At 39.6% G+C, this 20,510-nt stretch overlaps 1 protein-coding gene across 1 annotated transcript in view; it reads right to left on the minus strand.

The window, feature by feature from the left end:
• The window catches only part of MIB1 (MIB E3 ubiquitin protein ligase 1), a 174,137-nt gene that overhangs the window by 45,687 nt on the left and 107,940 nt on the right, over window positions 1-20,510 (minus strand). The window contains exons 9-12 of the mRNA XM_075533030.1: window positions 19,735-19,868; window positions 10,714-10,821; window positions 3,830-4,027; window positions 435-586 (exon numbers count right to left, since the gene is read on the minus strand). Of these exons, the coding sequence (XP_075389145.1) occupies window positions 435-586; window positions 3,830-4,027; window positions 10,714-10,821; window positions 19,735-19,868 (592 nt within the window). The remainder of the gene's footprint in view (window positions 1-434; window positions 587-3,829; window positions 4,028-10,713; window positions 10,822-19,734; window positions 19,869-20,510) is intronic.

A 20,510-nucleotide genomic window follows, 5' to 3' on the forward strand; every position in this document is an offset into this window, starting at 1 on the left:
AAGTGTAAGTAAAGCTGAATGACTGAACATGTAGACACGTTTTAACTGGTGTATGTTCTGCTCTGTAAATTCTCAACAACATAAATGAAATACATTTCTATTTAATAAGTTACACAGCCTCACAAATAAAGACACCAAGTAGAAAAGTTAAATATATCTATCTAGATGTACCTCAAAATGGTATGTACTTTAATCTTTAGCCAGTCTTCCTGATATTTTATATCTACACTTAGCATTTTAAAATTACTTCATACCTGTACTCATTTAATAACCCAAACCCCCATCATGTGGAAAGTACCCAACTGAATAAAGACATACTTACGGTGATTTATAATATTTAAGTAAGCCAAAATTATTTCTTCAGCAGTGTCAGAGGTAGAGAAATATTTTTACATTGCACATAGTATAGGAAAACATGAGGTCTGGGATTTTACCTGGGATTTCCTCTGAGGGCAGCATGGTGTAGAGCATTAAAGCCATTATTGTTTGTGATGGTGACGTCTGCCCCGGCTTCTAGAAGAACTGCCAGAATATCATCACGTTTCTTACTTATTGCATCATGAAGAGGGGTGTCGCCTTCAGAATCCTGTTTGTCCCCAAGTATAAAAAAGCTTTCATTAGTTCTTCTTTCATCACTACATACATTAATACTCTGAACTAAAAAACAAAGAAAAAGGAACAGAGGGCTGAACAAACAGTCCTCAATACTGGAACGTGTCTGTGGTAAATAAAAGAAAATGGAGGCAAGAAAACAATGTTTCCCAAAGTGGGTAATACCGTAGTACACACTCGTGTATAAGCCAAGTTTCTCAGCACATTTTGTGATAAAATTAGGTGCGTCGACTGATATTCAGGTTGGCTTATACTCAAGTATATGCAGTACCTTTCCCTGGAGTGGGGTGTTAGAATGATGCAAGGGAGCTGCATAGGCTGCTTCCTACACTTAATCCTGAATTATGCGCCAACTACAGTAAAAAGTTTTTAATTGCAGCGGGCGCTGAGTATTTTTTCTGAATAAATAAGTTTGGTAACCTATTCTATAAAATCATAATCTGGGTGGAAAGCACAAAAAATATGCTGTAATTTTCCAAAGAAAAGAAAAATAATTTAAATATAATCCAGCTAGTAATAAATTGATGAGGTGAAAAAGCTGCCTAAAAAATTAATGAGTCTAAAATGGTCTGATATACTGTATTCATATTATTATTTGTGGGACGCCGAGAGTCCAGTCAAACTTACACTAGTCTTGGCTCCCAAACAACAAATTCAGTCAGTAGTTACACAATAGAATAAACTGGGGAGCTCTTAGAAACCCTTGATGCTCAGGTCACACTCAGACCACTTGGAGCAGACTCTCTGGGGGTGAGGACCAGGCATCTGTCCTTGTCAGAGCTGCCCAGGTGACTATACTGAGCAGTCATGGCTGAGAGCCACTAATCTGGGTGCTTTCCAAGGGCAAGAAAGACGCTGGATAGATCAAAATGAAAACAAATGTGAAAGAAAATTCAGGAGTTTCAGCTTAACATTTCAAGCTGTCTGCTTTTATGAATCTACTAAGCCATAAATGATTCTTCATTAGCAGCCACATGAGTAATCTGTGATCTCATTCATTTACAAGGCTTCTCACAAGGATAGATAATTTACTCTGTTGCAAACACCAGGTTTGGTGAACTCTATATATAGCCCACAGACGAAATATAGCCCACCACCTGTTTTCACAAATAAAATTTACTGAACCACAGCTACAACCGTGCATTTGTAATTTCATTCTACAGAAGTACATGTGATAGAGAACGGAACTATTTTCTGGCCCTTCACAGAAAAAAAAATCTGTCAGTCTCAGAGATGTGATTATATTCATCTACTCATATAAAATAACCCTAACTCAAGGTCAACCCAACTGTCTGCCTTCTATCCTCCTATATTATATGACACTAAACAATCTTCTACTTGAGGTAGGCTCTTATCTACATATCCCTGATTTGTTCTTTCTTTTTTCCCAAATCATACAATTTAATCGTCCCATCATATTAGGAGTTGCACAATCATCACACCACAATCATTTTCACAATTTCTTCTCATAGTCATTGTTAGCTCCCCATTTCCCCCAACCTCCGATGCCATGCCCGTAGGCAATAACTAATCCAAGGTCAGCGGTTCAAACCCACCGCCACTAAATGGGAGAAAGATAAGGCTATTTGCTCCCATAAAGATTCACAACCTCTGAAAAATCTATATAGGATCACTATGAGCCCAAATGGACTCAATGGCACTGAGTTGGGCTGACAACAGATTAAAATCACCGCCGTTCCTACTATCCTCTAATTCTGGGCCACTCAGTTCTACTGCCACCCCTTAGACCCTGTCAGTACCAAAGTCGCTGTACCTCAGAAATACTTGTCTCTAATAGCCACCTGTGTGAACAAGAACAATCTTTCAGTTCTTCTCAAGCCCTTAGCTGGCACTACTTTGCTCTTCCTTCTTCATTACTTCTTTAGAGATCTATAAACTCCACACAGCCCACTATCAACAAATAATTCTGTTGTGCATTACTTAAGCTACAAGTCGCTTAAGATGCAAACTTTGTTTTTTTTAAGTTATTGAGTTTCCAGTTTAAGCAAACTATTGTTCACAATTCAAACTGTACTTCAGGGGCTGTTTTTATTTCAAAATAATATGCTATTTCAAGTTTATTCTGTTAAAAATGAACAAAGTAGAATAAGGGGGGAGGTTTCAGAGGCTGACAAATTATGTGTGCTTCCTTGATTTTGTGATGTAATTATTAACTACACATACCGAATTTTAAGGATAGGTACACAAAAGACATGTTTTGTTTAGTAACCAAACTAAGTAGATAATGGAAATAACTTACATTTCTCTGCTATGTGTAGTTTATCTGATTGCTAAAACTTTGATGTGAAGAATCATTTCTTAGGTAAAATAACAAGAGACCTGGTGGTGCAAACAGTTAAGTGCTCAAGGGCAGTTCAAATCTACCCATCAGATTTGAGGAAAAAGGTCTGAGAACATACTTGTGGTAAAGGTTACAACCAAGAAACCCCTGTGAAGCAGTTCCTGTCACATGGGGTTATAAGCTGTTGATTAACTCAGTGGCATCTAACAATATTATTATTAAATACCTCTAAGACCCAGCTACCAGAGAGCCTCAAAACTTTCTGGAAAATGGCAATAAAAAAATCATGGACTTTTTGAAGCCCCCTTGTATTTTACAGCACAGAAAGTCTCCAAAGACTAGGCTAATGACTAGACCCATCAAACAGATTCTAACTCAGTGTGGCCCCTGTGTGTGGAGTAGAACAGTCCGCTAGGGTTTTGGCTTCTGGTTTGGGCTGTGATCTTTATGGATTGCCAAGGCTTTCTTCCATGGAGCTACAAGGTGGGTTCAAAGAAACAACTTGTAGATTTGTAGACCACAAACACTTTGTGCCACCCTGGGCAAAATAAAAAGAATTTAGATAGTTTTGAAAGTAACCATTATGGAATGTAGTCCATTTTTCCTTTTCAAGTCCCTAAAGTTCACTGCCATGACTTTTAAAAATGGTTCATCCGCCCATATAAGCTGATATTGCTGTAAAGAAGCATCCCCTTCCCTCTGTATAAACCTGACCTGACACTTCCCAATAAGAGGCTTTTAAAAGAAGCATCATCTGCTAGTTTTATTACATTCTGTATCTCTGGTATCTTATACCATCACTGACTGTACAAGAAAAGAATTGTTAACAAAAGAAAGCTTAGCATGAGAACTTAGTGTCTCTCCTTAATATGATCCTAACTCTATCAGAAAAACGTCTTCCTTTCAAAGTTTTACCTGGAGACTGGGATGACAGCCAAAGTCCAATAAAGTCTTCACAACTTGAAGGTGGCCTTTATTGACAGCAATGTGCAGTGGCGTCTGTCTGCGCTTGTTGCGAGCGTTCAAATCAGCACTGCCTCGGTGCAGTACTTCTATAACAGCACCTTCATCTCCAAAAGCTGCATGGTGAACTGCTCTATCGCCATCTTTATCCTAAATATTAGCATTTAAATCTGAATTAGTGAATATTTAGAAATAATTAAAAGTCCTAAAAGATTGAAGATCTATCCCAAGAATGAACTAATGTAAGAAAATGAAACATTGAATGGAGCTTACCAAATATCTAGAAACTGATGAAAACAGTGATGACTACAGAAATAACTGATGAACCTGAAGCAATATATTATATTATACAAAAATGTAACAAGTGGGGAACAGGAAGAGAGGGGGAAAATGAGGTACTGATACCAAGCGCTCAAACAGAAAGCAAACATTTTGAGAATGATGAGGGCAACAAGTGTACAAATGTGCTTGACATACAATGGATTTATGTACAGATAGTGATAAAAGTTGTACGAGCCCCCCATAAATGATTTTTAAAAAGTAACGAATGATTCAAACCTTCAATATTCATATTTAACTAAGATGGTAAGGCAATATTAGGAAAATAAACAAATAAATATTTTTTCCATTCAAGGAAGTATGACAGACTTTTTAATGACATAAAATACACTGCCAATATTAAAAACAACATGTTCTCAGGACTAAAGGAAGGGAGTAAATCAGCACATCGAAATTCGTTATCTTTAGTGTCAGGCATATATATATTTCTATAAACACCCCAAAGTATAAAAACATAACCAAGAATCAACCTAAGTCTGTACTTCCAGAATTTCAAAACTGTATCAGAGAAATCCAAAGGTTCCCCTCACCTTCTATAACAGGCATGTTTCTAAAAAGATGAGTGGGTAGGAAAAGCTCAATTGCTACATTTTTAAGATAGGATTTTCATGTAGTTAAGAAACTCCTTATAAAATGGGGGGGCTGAATTGCATCATAAATAAGAACATGTATAGCTCATATCAAAAAGAACTTTCACTACCTTACCAGAGGCAAATGGAGACGGGTATTAAAGGATACTTACAGTTTTATTCTAAGGAAGAGAGATACTGATGGCAAGGTGGCTGAGCCCTCTGTAGCTAACAGCCCACTGCTCTCTGGGAGGAAGATGTGGCAATCTACATCTATACGGATGATATCCTTGGAGACCCTCAGGAACGAACACGTCTACTGTCCCATAAGGTAACTAGGACTTGGAATCAACTCAACAGCGGTGGGTTGTTAGGCTGATGTCGTCTAATACACTACATCTCAAATTTTGACACCCAGAAGTAGCTATGCTCTAAGACTTCCTCTAAAGAAGAGATTACCAACTGATGGCCCAAGTTCCTGGTGGGCTGTCTGCTTTTTTCAAGAGGTTTGAAAAACGGACACCATGAAACAAAACAAAAATCCTGTTACCATTGAGTCAATTCCTACTCATTGCTACCCCGCAGGGAAGAGAACTGCCCCCATAGGGTTTTCCAGAGCTATATAACCTTTATGGAAGAAGCAATGTCACACCTTTCTCCCATGGAGCAGCTGGTGGGTTCAAACGGCCAGCCTTTTTTGGATAGCAGTCAACACTAGAAATGATTTAATTTGTTACTATTGTGCCAATCAAGGTCCATTATCTACACCAGGGGTCCCCAAACTATGGCCGCATGCCGCTGAGGACATTTATCTGGCCTGCCGGGTATTTTTGTCCCGTTTGTTTTTTTACTTCAAAATAAGGTATGTGCAGTGTGCATAGGAATTTGTTCATAGTTTTTTTTTAACTACAGTCTGGCCCTCCAATGGGTCTGAGGGACAGTGAACTGGCCCCCTGTTTAAAAAGTTTGAGGACCCCTGATTTAGACAATTAAAAACAAAAAACTTACTACCTAGATTCACATTCTGGCCCAAACTGACCCTATAGGACCTTGTACAACCAAGAGGTACTTTTCAAAGATAAAACACTAACAATTGATGTTAAAACTAACAAACAGGTCATTTAAATTAACTACTGATATCAAAGTAGTTTTCTATCTTTTTTCTCTTCACCAAATATTAAAGCTAACCACCACTTGTTTGTCAGTTTGTCGTACTGTGGTGGCTTGTGTGCTGCTGGGATGCTAGAAACTATGTCACTGGTTCTTCACATACCAGAAGGGTCACCCAAAGTAAAATTACTTCAGTCTAGCTTCCAGACCAAGAGCAGACTATGAAGAAGGAATCGGCTGCCTACTTCAAAGGAATTAAATTAACCATGGAAAACCACAGGGATAGCTTCGAAACACTGTCAGAGATAATGCCAGAAGAAAGCCCACAACAAGATGAACTGGCAGTTGTGTGGTGCAGTGCAGTGCGGTGCGGTGAAAGCCCATGTGTTCCTCACTGCTCTAGTAACAAACATACTTTTCAAACCAAAAAATAATTACTTACAAATATGAAGCTTCATGCCACCTCCAACCTCAGCATGTTTTTACTCTCTACTGGTACATCTGTTTTGTAGTTGAACTCAATTAATGATGCAGAAAAGAAAATCCTATCTTGAAAACCAGTGTCACAGTGTTGACTCTGCTCGACGACAGTAACACTTGGTCAATGGGGAAAAAAAGTTTCTAGACACATGATTATGAATAGACCCATTTTGCCTAGCTTAGTGATTAAATTATGAATCCAACAATATACTTTTTTAATACTAGGCAAAAGGAATTTGGACTTTCAGACTCTTGCCCTAATAACTGAAGTTTAGTTTTCTGATGCTTTTTGTATCGTGATTCATTTTGTATTAAGTTCATTAAATTAAAATGGGACATCCAAACTCAAGAGATTTCACTACTTGCTTCTCCCTTGTCACATTAAAACATGCATTTTTTAAATTAATTCAAAAAATAAAAATTTAATTAACTAAGTGTCTTCCATTTACAAAATACTAAAATTGACTTACCGTATATACTCAAGAATAAGCCGACCTAAATATCAGCTGGGGCACTAAATTTTACCACAAAAACAGCATAAAAAATATCCTGAACCACTATGGAAATTGACTTCTAAAACAGATGGAAATTGAGCTACCATATGACCCAGCAATCCGCTACTAGGCATATTCCCAGAAGAAGCAAGAAACAAACCAGAGCCAGATATCTGTATTCCAATGTTCATCACAGCACAGTTCACAATTGTAACCAGATGGAAACAGCCCACATTTCCATCAACAGATGAATAGATCAAAAACTGTAGTACATACATGCAATGGAGTACTGTGCATCGCTAAATCGCAGTGGTGAACGCAGGAAGCACATCACCACTTGGGAAGAACTGGAGGAAATTACGCTAAGTGAAGTAAGCCAAGTACAAAAGGACCAGCACAACGTGAGTCCGCTGATAAAAAAAGGAAGATGCAAAAGGGCACAGGGGAAAAGCTACTGTACACAAACACTCCAGGGGTGAGGTCCAGGTAGCATGGCAGGGGCCAGACCAAATCCAGGGGTACATATGGTAGCCAACCAAAAAGGAAGAGGGGAGAGGGGGAAAAAAAGATGTATGGCAGGGGAGTAGGGCACTGATCCACCCAAGGGGAGAGTATTGTTTGAGTCTCAACAGGGGGACCAGACATAAATCCGGTGTTCTGGGATACAAATGCAGCATGCCGTCATGGAGTGGGGAGCCAGTGGAGGGGCCTGAGGGCTCGGCCCCCATAGCAGCTACGTGGACAACTGCCCCTCACCCCATAAGAAAATTTACTTTAGAGGACAGCACTGAAGCTGCAGCTAGGGGAGAGGGACATGTCTGATCAGAGCACATGGGAGCAAATGAATGGGGAGGAAGAGAAGAGTGGAGCATATGCTGACCCACCAGGCCTGGAGGATAATATCCCTGCTCCAAACAGTCAATGCACAGAGAGGACCATATAGCTGATCCCACTATGAGACATGACACCCCTCACTGAACCATGGCCCTTCGGGGGACAACAATGGAGACTCGGTGTCGGGATTGGCCCCGTCTGACCCCACCAAACCAAGGCAAAACACTATGGGCGTGCGGCAGAGCAACAGGGGGTGCAGAGCAGGGAGCTCCCAAGGGAGTATAAAGGATAGACTATGGGGCCAGGGCATGGCACCCCATCGGACTTCACTGGAGGACACACCTAGAGGTCAAATATCAGACCTTAATCTAGTTACAGGGTTTTTTATTATTATTATTAATTTTTAAAATAAATTTATTCTTTCCTTGGTCCTTGGTTTTCTTTGTTGTTGTCATCATTGTGTTCTCTTTTGTTGCTTGGTCTTGCTATGCCTTGTTTTTTGGTGTATATTATTATCTCTGCAGATCTATCTAGATAAGATAGGCTAGATGAACAGTCTGGAGGAGAAAACAAAGGGACCGATCCCTGGGAGGGGGGCAGATATGGGAGAGGGGGAGATGAGGGAAAGGAGGTGGTGTTAACTAACCCAGAGACAAGGAAGCAACAAGTGATCCAAAACTAGTGGCAAGGAGGGTATGAGAGGCCTGGTAGGGATTCAGCGAGGACAATGTAACTGAGAGAAATTACTGAAACCCAAATGAAGGCTGAGCATGATAGTAGGATAAGAGAAAATTAAAAGGAAATAGAGGAAAGAACTAGGAGGCAAAGGGCATTTATAGAGGTCTAAATACAGGCATGTACATATGTAAATAAATTTACATTGGATGGTGGGGAAATAGATCTACATGCATATATTAATAAGTTTAGTATTAAGGCAGCAGATGGGCACTGGACCTCCACTCAAGTACTTAATGCAAGAACACTTTGTTCTATTAAATTGGCATTCCATAATGCACACCTTCCAAAAACGATCGCTGAAGACAAATATGTGTGCATAAGCAAATGTGGTGAAGAAAGCTGATGGTGCCCGGCTATCAAAAGATATAGTGTCTGGGGTCTTAAAGGCTTGCAGGTAAACAAGCAGTCATCTAGCTCAGAAGCAACAAAGCCCACATGGAAGAAGCACTCCAGCCTCTATGACCATGACGGGTCGAAGGGATTAGGTATCAGGCATCACAAAGAACAAAAAATCATATCATTGTAAATGAAGGGGAGTGCAGAATAGAGACCCAAAGTCCATCGATAGGCAACTGGACATCCCCTTACAGACGGGTCGCAGGGAGGAGATGAGGCAGTCAGGGTGCAGTATAGCCCTGATGAAACATGCAATTTTCTTCTAGTTCTTAAATGCTTCTTCCCCACCCACTATCATGGTCCCAACTACCTTACAAGTCCGGCTGGACCGAAGAATATACACTGGTACAGATAGGAACTGGAAATACAGGAAATCCAGGACAGATGATCCCTTGAGTAGCGATACAGGGAGGGTGCAGGGAAGGTGGGGTAGAAAGGGGGAACCGATTACAAGAATCTACATATAACTCCCTCCCCGGGGGATGGACAAGTTAAGAGGTGATGGGAGACATCAGACAGTGTAAGATATCACAAAATAATAATAATTTATAAATTATCAAGGGTTCGTTTGAGGGGTGGTAAGGGGGGAATAATGAGAAGATATCAAGGGCTCAAGTAGAAAGCAAATATTTTGAGAATGATGATGGCAACAAATGTACAAAGGTGCTTGACACAATGGAAGGATGTATGGATTGTGATAAGAGTTGTAGGAGACCCCAATAAAATGATTTTTTTTAATGAGCTGGAAAACTCGGTTTATACTCAAGTATATACGGGAATCTTTATAGATAGATAGATAGATAGATAGATAGATAGATAGATAGATAGATAGATAGATAGATAGATAGATAGATAGATCTCATTTTATTGGGAGCTCTTACAGCTATCATAACATTACACAGTTCAATCGTATTAAGCAGCTTTGTACAATTGCTACCACAATCAGTTTCAAAACATTTTCTTTCTTCTTGAGCTTCTTGATACCAGCTCCCCTTTATTCCCCTCCCCCACCCAAAAACCCTTATTTATTTTGTGCTATCTTACACCATCCAATATATCCATTCACATACAATTCTGTAGTTCGCTCTCCTCAGGTAGGGTTATACAGTCATCAATGCTATCAGCTGCCCCCTTCCACCCTCTCTTTCTATACCCTCAGAAATCTTTCATACCAAAAAACTTACAACACAACATTGGGTTCTTAAATTCACAACCAGAAAGCATGTAACCTAAAAATTACTGCAAAATTAAATCAAATTCAAATGACATACCGCCATGGACCACTTATGAAAACCAGATATACAGTCTTAAAATACAATGTGGACCCCAAATACCCAGAGACACACCTCCTCCACTTTGTAAGATTTGTAACAAAAATTAATATGAATAGAGTTAACATAGTGGAGTTTGGGACGCAAGAGCTACATCAGTGCTAGCGGAATGGCAGAATTCCTACAGCATCAAAGTTGTCCTGCAAGGGTTCTGGCACCTATTAACAGCTAAAAGATATATGAAACTCTCTCAGCCACCAAAAGGACAGTGTTACAGCAATTAATCACTAAGAAAGCCCCTCCTCAACCCACCCCCATTAGATATATGCAGTCTTCATTTTCTGCCGTCAGAAATTTTTTAGCTATGTCTTATAGACCTTAAAGTAATGGAAAGGAAGCTCCCATGCAAGGACAAGTTAACTTAAGATACTGTAAATGACACTAATATTTTTCCATTTGAGATATGTAATTTGTGTTATATAAATAGAATAATAAACACCTTAGGCAAAAATTAATTTCAATTATTAAAAAACAGATTCCACAAAACAAAAAGTATTACTAAATCATTATTACTCAAAGATAATATTCAATCTTAGTTGAATTACCTCTGCTTCTACATCCACATTTTGCTTCAAAAGTAACTTCAAAATGTCAACATGTCCATTCTGACTAGCAGCTTGCATAGCTGTGTGCCCAGCACACTGCCCATTTACCTAAAAAAAAAAAAAGATGACAATATGAACATGTCACTAATCCGAAATAGCCAATGTACACATATAATATACATTTAAGTCCAGCACACTATACAATTCTATGAAAATAATTTAGGTTAGTGAACCACAAATCCTAGTGCAGATCACTGAAAATTATTTTCTTTAATTGAAAGAGAAAGGCTTTTATAAGAATGATGAATGCTACATGAGTTTTAGAGTTATTACATAAAAAAACTATTTGGGAAAACTACAAAGTTGAAACAAGGGAGAAAAGGGAGGAACAAGGGTGGGGGGAGAAGAAATTTTAGTTTTGTATATTTAATTTTATTTGTATTATTTTATCTCAGAGACCAAAAATTCATTGCACAAAACACTGGAATAAATGAAAAACTTTTAGAAAGACACTGGCCACTATAAAAGCTCATGCAGTTGATACCCTAAAATATAAATAAATTCAACAAGTATATCAAGTATTAACTTTTTAGTAACTACCATGAAGGAAACATAAACAAGCAATAGAGAGGTTATATACAACTACTGTATTATAAAAAGTAATTTCCAGCCTGTCCTTCACTTCAGAAGTTGTATGCATGCATGACCTACCAGTGAGTGTAGCAGGGCTTAATGCAATTCCTAACTCTAACCCTGTCATTCCCACCCAAAAAACCGCAACAGATCTGTGGTAGATATATAATCATTTGTCAATTTGAGGATTAAGAGTGTAGGGGTGGAGTCTAATTTGTCAATCAGATCATAGCCAATGAGGCTTCTGTGTGGGCATGGCCTTCTTCTGAGAATTCTGGGAAATCCAGCACTTCCTCTTTGGATGGGAGGGGGATGACACTTCTTTCTCTGCCACTCCCTGGGAGACATTGCAGCTAACAATACACATGGAACCAGCTAGTGCCGGAAGTTGGAGAAGACACGTGGACCTACCCTGATGCAACCAGACCTCTGAAGCAGGAGAAGCCACGAAGAGACCCCTGCCAGCGCTGAGATGCTTACAAGGCCACTGGATCCAAAGACTTTCTACCCACTGGCCTGCGGTGATCCCATATTCGGCATTGCATGTGTTTCTTGAGTCTGAAGAGGGCTAGATTGGTATCGGACATATGGGCTAGTATCAGACTTATAGACTTGGACTGGACTGGATTAGGATGCTTTCTGTTGTATAGAAATCTCTTTCCTATACACATATGTGGTGTGTCCATGGATTTGTTTCTCTAGTCAACCCGGACTAACACAAGATCATAAAAGATAGCAGGCTTGGCCATGCATTTATAACCTATCCATCCTGAGAACATACTAAAAAGGAAGCAAAATCAGAGAGGCATTAATTGGTATTACAGGCAAGAAGAAGCCAAAACCTGAAGAGTATGGGGAACCCAAAGCCTATACACTCAAATCCCACAGTTCAGCGAGTATGCAAGAAGGGCCCAATGCAGACCTCCATCTTCAACTCAAAGATGGAACTAAATGCCATGCATCTAATCTTTACATAGGAACAAGGAGGTTTCTATTCCTGCACAACTAAACAGCCATAGAGTACAAACCCTTATTTGGACACTGCCCCCAGCAACTTGACACAGCAAATCACCACAATGAGCCAACAAGTCCCATTTAGCTAGAGAGAGCTACCAACCCATTTTTTTATGTCTTAAACAAACATGAATGGACAACCCAAAGTCAGAGAGTTGAGGAAGATCTCACACAAATAGAAGAGATGAAACATGAAAAGCAAAGAAATTACTCTGGATGAAATACAAAAAGGAAAAACAAAGAAAGTTTAGGAGAAACCTTCAATCAGCTGCTCAAGAAAACATACCATCTAAAAATCAAGCGCAGGATGCTATAAAAAACAGGAAAACCAAAAGGAAGGGCTGAAAATGATAGATATGAGCCAAAAGACTCATCTGATATTAAGAATTCTTAAAGTATATAAGTATTTTTTTATATGGTTGCTGCTAGGTACTGTCATTGGTTCTGACTCAGTGACTCTAGGTACAACAATGGAAAACTCATGTAAAATTTATAGTGACAATGTACAACAGAATGAAACAATGTCTGATGCTAATGCCATCCTCTTAATTATTATTATGTTTGAGTCCACTGTTGCAGCCAATGTGTTAATCCATTTCCTTGGGGATCTTCCTCTTTGCACTGACCCTCTAACTTTAACAGGCACGGTATCCTTTTACAGGGACTGGTCTCTCCTGATATTATATGCAAAATATTACTGTGTCCTTATTTCTAAGACATACTCTGCCTGAACTTTTTCCCAGATTGATGTGTCTGTTCTTCTGGTAGCCATGGTACTTTCCATATTCATCACCAACACCAACAGAATTCAAGTGAACCCATTCTTCTTCCGTCTTCCTTATTTATTTCACAGCTCTCACATACATACGAGGCAAGGGAGAATAAGTGACATCTTTGCTACTGAGCACTTTAAAGAGTTCTTGTGCAGCCGATCTGCCCAATGTAATATGTTATTTTTTGGACTGCTGTTTCCAGAAACATTAGTTGTAGACCCAAGTAAAATAAAAGTGAAACAACTTCAATCATTCTCCCATTTAGCAAGATGCTTATTCATCCAGTTGTAAGTAAGGCCCTTTGGCTTTCTTGGCATTGAGTTGCAATCCACACTGAAGACTACAGTCCTTGACTTTCAACAGCAAGTACTTCAAGTCCTCTTCACTCTCAACAAACTATGACATTTGCAGATTGTTAATAAGCCATCCTCCAATCCTGATGCTGCATTCTTCTTCATCAAACTTCTGTGGTTATTTGTTGAGGATAGAGATTAAATATGGTAAAAAGATACAACCTTGACATACACTTGATTTTAACCCACGTAGTATCCCCTTGTTCTGTTTGAACACAACTGCCTCATGGTCGTTGTACAGGTTCCTCACGAGCACCATTAAGTGTTCTGGAATTCCCATTCTTTGCAATGTTTCCATAGCTTATTATCCACACAATCAAAGGTCTTCGCACTGTCATGTAAACATCTTTCTGGTATTCAGCCAAGATCCACTAGATATCAGCAATGCCATGCCTCATTCCACATCTTCTTTTGAATTCAACTTGAATTTCAACTAGAACCAGAGCAACAACTAAAATAAAAGTGCACCTTCTTTTAAATGTCAAGCCAAAAACTAAACTATTGGAACTAGAAATAAACCCAACAAAAAAAACATGTATGCATACAGACATGCTCACATGTATACATACACATATGCAGCACACTGCAAGCTGAAAAGAAGATGAACAAGTACAACTTTCTTATCAAAGGAAGTTTAAACCTAAGCTCGGGTGATAAAAGCCTAGCTGCAGTAGCCCTTATGCCAATGAAAGGCTCAGAGTCCTGACCTCTAGAAAAGAGAGTAAATGAGGCCATGAGTGCTGCAAGTAAAGATTTGACTAACAGGCTGCTTTAAAGGAATCCTTTCTTGGCATACTATACAGTGGAACTCCTGTCCCATCCTTATCCTAACAGAAATCTCAAAGTTTATTCTCTCAAATCCAGAAACAATCAAACCCAATGCCACTGACTTGATTCCCACTCACAGCAACCCTGCCTCCGGATTTCCATGACTGAAACTTCTTATGGAAGTAGAAAGCTTCATCTTTCTCTAATGAAGTGACTGGTGGTTTTGAACTGCTGACCTTCCCACCTCTAGGAATAAAGTACTATGAAAGGAGGGCATAATACCCAAAACAGAAGTTTTATGTAAATTCTTACATGAAGAATGCAAGAACACAAGCCTTCTTCCCTTTATCAGTTTTCAAGGTTGATACCCCTTATGCAGGAGGATCAAGATTCCTCTACAGCAGCGGTTCTCAATCTGAGGGTTGCAACGCCTTTGGGGGGGTTGAACAACACTTTCACTAAGACCATCGGAAAACACATATTTCACATATTATTTTGTGATGAATCACTATGTTTTAATTATGCTTAATTATGCTCACGTGGCAACAGTGAAAATACATCCTGCATATCAGATATTTACATTACAGTTCATAACAGTAGTAAGATTACAGTTATGAATTAACAACGAAAATAATTTTTTTATGGCTGGGGGTTCAATATATGAAAGACCATTAGTATCATTCGCCACATTGACATGAAAAAACTATAAGAACCACACAATAATATCAATAGATTCAGAAGCATTTGACAACATCTAACACCAATTCCTGTTAAAGACATTTGAGAAGATAGCAATGAAAGGAAAATTCCTCAAGACAATACAAGCAATATATGAAAAACCAACGTCCAATGTGGTAGTCAATGGATAAAAGACAAACACAATCCCACAGAAAATGGGGACCAAACAAGGATGCTCCTTGTCCGCTCTCTGATTTAATATCATACTGGAGGTTTTAGCTAACAGCATAAGGCAAAGAAAAGACATCAAAGGTATTCGTCTGGGGAAGGAAGAGGTGAAACTATCGTCATTTGCAGATGATATGATTTTACATATGGAAAATCCCAAAAGCGCCACAAGAGGAGTATTGGAAGCAATAGAAGAGTTTGGCAGAGTGGCAGGATACAAAATCAATAAACAGAAGTCCATTGGACTGCTATGCGCATTGGATAAGACCACAGAAGAGGAGATTAAAAAGGTGGTACACTTCACAATAACCAAGCACAAATGGAAACATCTGGGGATATACCTGACTAGAAGAACAAAAGATGTATATGAGGAAAACTACACAACACTATTACAAGAAACCAAGAGTGACCTCAACAAATGGAAGAATATCCCATGCTCATGGATTGGAAGACTCAATACAGTAAAGATGTCAGTTCTGCACAAAGCACTATATAAGTTGAATGCAATCCCGATACAATGACCCTCATCTTTCTTCAAAGAAATGGTAAAACTGGGTACCAACTTCATATGGAAAGGGAAGAAGCCCAGAATTAGCAGAGAACTCAAGGAGAACACAGTGGGAGGGCTTGCTTTACATGACTTTAGCACATATTATGCAGCCACTATTGTCAAACCTGCATGATATTGGTGCAATAACAGATATTCAGACCAATGGAAAAGAACTAAAAACCAGAAATAGTTATCAGCATACAGACAACTGATCTTTTATAAGGGCCCAAGAAATATCCAATGGGAAGCGGATGCCCTCTTGAACAAGTGGTGCTGGGAAAAAAATGGCTATCTATCTGCAGAAAAATGAAGCAAGACCCTTATCTCACTCCATGCACAAGAATAAACTCAAGGTGGATCACAGACCTTGTAGTTAAACCCCAAACTATTAGTCATCAATGAGGGAATTGGGACCAACTTGGGGACTTTGGCGTAAGGAATACATACACTATCAGAAATAGGGAAGGACACAAACACAGAGGAGGAACAAATTGACAAATAGCATACACTGAAGATAAAACACCTGTGGACATTGAAAGAATTCACCAAGAGAGTAATAAGAGAGTCCATGGACTGAGAAAGCATCTTCAGCAATAATACATCAGACAAAGGCCTTATTACTAAAATCTACAATACTCTGCTAGCTTCTGGGAAAAAAACAACTAATTGACCACTGAGGAGATGGGCAAAAGACTTGAACAGAAGTTCCACAGGGGCAGAAATCCGAATGGCCAATAAACATATGAGAATGTGTTCCCGATCTTTAGACATGAGAAATGCAAATTAAAACAACTATGAGATACCACCTAACCCCCTCAAAGATAGTCCAATTCAAAATGTGAGAAAGCAACAAGGGTTGGAGGGGCTGTGGTGAGATAGGATAGGAACGCTCATACACTACTGGTGGACCTGTAGATATGTATAGGAACTATGGAAATCAATTTGGTGATTTCTAAAACAAGATGGAAATTGAGCTACCATACGACACAGCAATCCCCCTACTGGGCATATACCCAGAAGAGTCAAAAAACAAACTCGGCCAGGCATCTGTGCTCCCAGGTTTAACACGGCACAGTTCACAATCACAAGGTGTAGGAAACAACCCAAATTTACATCAACGGAACAATGGATTAAAAAACTGTGGGACATACATACAATGGAGTACTATACATCGCTTAAAAGCAGTGATGAACCTATGAAGCATATCACCGCATGGGAAGAACTGGAGGAAATTTTGGTAAGTGAAGTAAGCCAAGAACAAAAGGACAAGTCCAACATGAGTCCGCTGAGGTAACTTTATAAAAACAAAACAGAAAAGAAAAATGGAAAAGAGGCACAGGGGAAACGCTACTGCATACACACAACCACTCTAGGGGTGAGGTCCAGGTAGTATGGCAGGGGTCAGACCAAATCCAGGGGTACATATGGTAGCCAACCAAAAAGGGGGGTGGGGAGGAGAAAAAAAGATGTGTGGCAGGGGAATAGGGCACTGACCCATTCAAAGGGAGGGTATTGTGTGTGTCTCCACAGGGAAAGAGAGATCAGACTTAAATCCAGTGTTCCGGGATGCGAGTGCAGCCAGCCAGCATGGAGAGGGGAGCCAGTGGAGGGGCCTGAGGGCTTGGCCCCCATACCAGCTACATGGACAACTGCCCCTCGCCCCACAAGAATGTACTTTAGAGGACGTCACTGAAGCTACAGTTTAGGGAGAGGGACATTTCTGATCAGAGCACATGGGAGCAAATGAATGGGGAGGAAGAGAGAGTAGAGCACATCCTGGGGCCCAACAGGCCTAGAGGACGATATCCCTGCTCCAAACAACTAATGCACACCATATTACTGATCCCACCACGAGACATGATATCCCTCGCTGACCCATGGCCCTACAGGTGACAACACTAGAGACTCAGTGCCGGGATTGGCCCGGACTGACTCTGTGACACCGAGGCAAAACACTAAACACGTGCAGCAGAGGAACGAGGGGAGCAAAGCAGGGAGCTCCCGAGGCAGTGCAAAGGATAGACTTTGGGGCCAGAGCGTGGCAGCCCATCGAACTTGACTGGAGGACAAGCCCAGAGGTCAAAAATCAGACCTTAATCTATTTATAGAGGTTTTTCTTTGTTTTTTATTTAATTTAATTTTTTAAATTAATTTAATCTTTTATGGGTCATTGGTTTTCTACTTTGTTGTCATTGTTATGTTCTTTTTGTCACTTTTTCTTGCTATGCCTTGTTTGTTGGGTGCATATTATTATCTTTTCAGATCAATACAGATAAAATAAGCTGGATAAACAATCTGGAGGAGAAAACAATGGGACCGATCGTTCTGGGGGGACATGGGAGAGGGAGAGGCAGGGGTAAGGAGGTGGTGTTGATCAACCCAGGGCCAAAGGAGCAACAAGTGATCCAAAACTAGTGGCAAGGAGGGTGTGAGAGGACTGGTAAGGGCAATGTAACTGAGAGAAATTACTGAAAACCAAATGAAGGCTGAGCACGAATGTGGGACAAGAGGAAAGTAAAAGGAAATAGAGGAAAGAACTAGGAGGCAAAGGGCATTTATAGAGGTCTAAATACAGGCAAGTACATATGTAAATATATTTATATAGGATGGTGGGGAAATAGATCTATGTGTATATATTTATAGATTTAGTATTAAGGCAGCAGATGGGCACTGGACCTCCACTCAAGTACTTACTCAATGCAAGAACACTTTGTTCTTTTAAATTGGCATTTCATGATTCACATCTTCCCAACACGATCGCTGAAGACAAACATGTGCATAAGCAAATGTGGTGAAGAAAGCTGATGGTGCCCCGCTATCAAATGAGTGTCTGGAATCTTAAAGACTTGCAGGTAAACAAGCAGCCATCTAGCTCAGAAGCATCAAAGTCCACATAGAAAAAGCACACCAGCCTGTGTGACCACGAGGTGTCGAAGGGATCAGGCATCAAAGAACAAAACATATCATTATAAATGAGGGTGAATGCAGAGTGGCGATCCAAAGTCCATCTGTAGGCAACTGGACAACCCCTTACTAAAGGGTTGCAGGGAAGAGACGAACCAGTCAGCTTGCAGGGTAGCAACAATGAAACATACAATTTTCCTCCAGTTCCTAAATGCTTCCTCCCCCTACTATCAGGAATCCAATTCTACCTTACAAATCTGGCTAGACCAGACAATGTACACTTGTACAGATAGGAACTGGAAACACAGGGAACCCAGGACAAATGACCACTTCAGGACCAGTGGTGAGAGTGGCTATAATGGGAAGGTGCAGGAAGGGTTGGGTGGAAAAGGGGAACCGATTACAAGGATCTACATTTAACATCCTCCCTGGGGGACGGACAACAGAAACGTGGGTGAAGGGAGACATTCAGATAGTGTAAGATATGACAAAATAATAATTTATAAATTATCAAGGGTTCATGAGGCAGGGGCGAGTGAGCGGGAAAAAATGAGGAGCTCTAATGCCAGGGACTTAGGTGGAGAACGAGCATTTTGCGAATGATGAGGCTAACGAATGTACAAATGTGCTTTATATAATTGATGTATGTATGGATTGTATCCCCAATAAAATGATTTAAAGAAAATGCAACATGACAACATAACTGTGAAGATCTGTAAAATGCACAGTTTCTATTAATCTTATTTTGAAAAGAGAGAAAATTGAATATGAAGTTTACCAAAGTCTATTTACACAATAACATTCACATGAGAAAAATTTACATCAAATTTTAAAAAATGATATGAGACTTATATATTAAAATGCCTAAGTTTTGCTAATCATAACAGCAAAAGGTTTATATTGTTAAATCAAAACCTGTTCGCGAACTTTACTGAAGAACAATGCCTGGTGCACCTCCTTTAAAATCTGAGAAAAAAGTTGTATTGTATGATGCAATGCCATGAAATCTTAGCTCTGAAGTAATATGGCCAACCTTACTTAGTGTCAGAAGTTGTATAAAACTCATCATACTACTTTCCTATTTTTATGCATACTTTAAAATCATTTTTTAAATACTCACATCCACATCTGGTCTTTTCAGTAAATCTTCCACTTTAGCAACATCTCCATTGGCAGCAGCCTTAACTAATTCTTCATTGAGGTCACCAGATTCTTGGGTTTCAAATAATTTTTTCAAGAGTTGGGAAAGTCTTTCTGTTAAGCATCAAATAAACATACTATGTAAGAGAATGTCAAGCATTAAATATTCACGGATAATCTCATTATATGTAATCCTGTAAGATCTTTCCTACTTTATTATTTCTACCATTCATTTTATTTTCCCCATGTGCTATAATTACAGGTGATAATTACTAACACAGCAAAAGCAGCATTAAATTAAAACCTAGGTATATACAAATTCATGTTTGGATGACTGACAGCACCTCTCTCATTTTTGTCTTCACTTCTGTGTCGTCAAATTGCGGTCCTTAAATTTCCCTCTTCAATCTTGTATACAAAAAGAAGTCACACACCAGAGCGAGGTAAGGTGAGTAAGGTGCATGGGGCAAGAGAGGCATGCTGTTTCTTGCCAAAAACTGGCGCACTGAGATGGCTGTGTGAGCAGGTGCATTGTTGTGGTGGCGAGACCAATCCCGTCTGCCACAACTCAAGCCGGTTTTGTTGCACACTGTTATGCAATCTTTTCAGAACCTCTAAATAGAAAGCTTGATCAAAAGTATCACATGGTGGAACAAACTCCAAATGCACTGAGTCAACATTTTTGTCCATTTGGGAAATTGATGGGCATCCAGAATGAGGTATGTAATCAATTGACATTTCACCTTATTTGAAAGG

This window comes from Tenrec ecaudatus, chromosome 15 (assembly GCF_050624435.1).
Source record: "Tenrec ecaudatus isolate mTenEca1 chromosome 15, mTenEca1.hap1, whole genome shotgun sequence".
Taxonomy (NCBI): domain Eukaryota; kingdom Metazoa; phylum Chordata; class Mammalia; order Afrosoricida; family Tenrecidae; genus Tenrec; species Tenrec ecaudatus.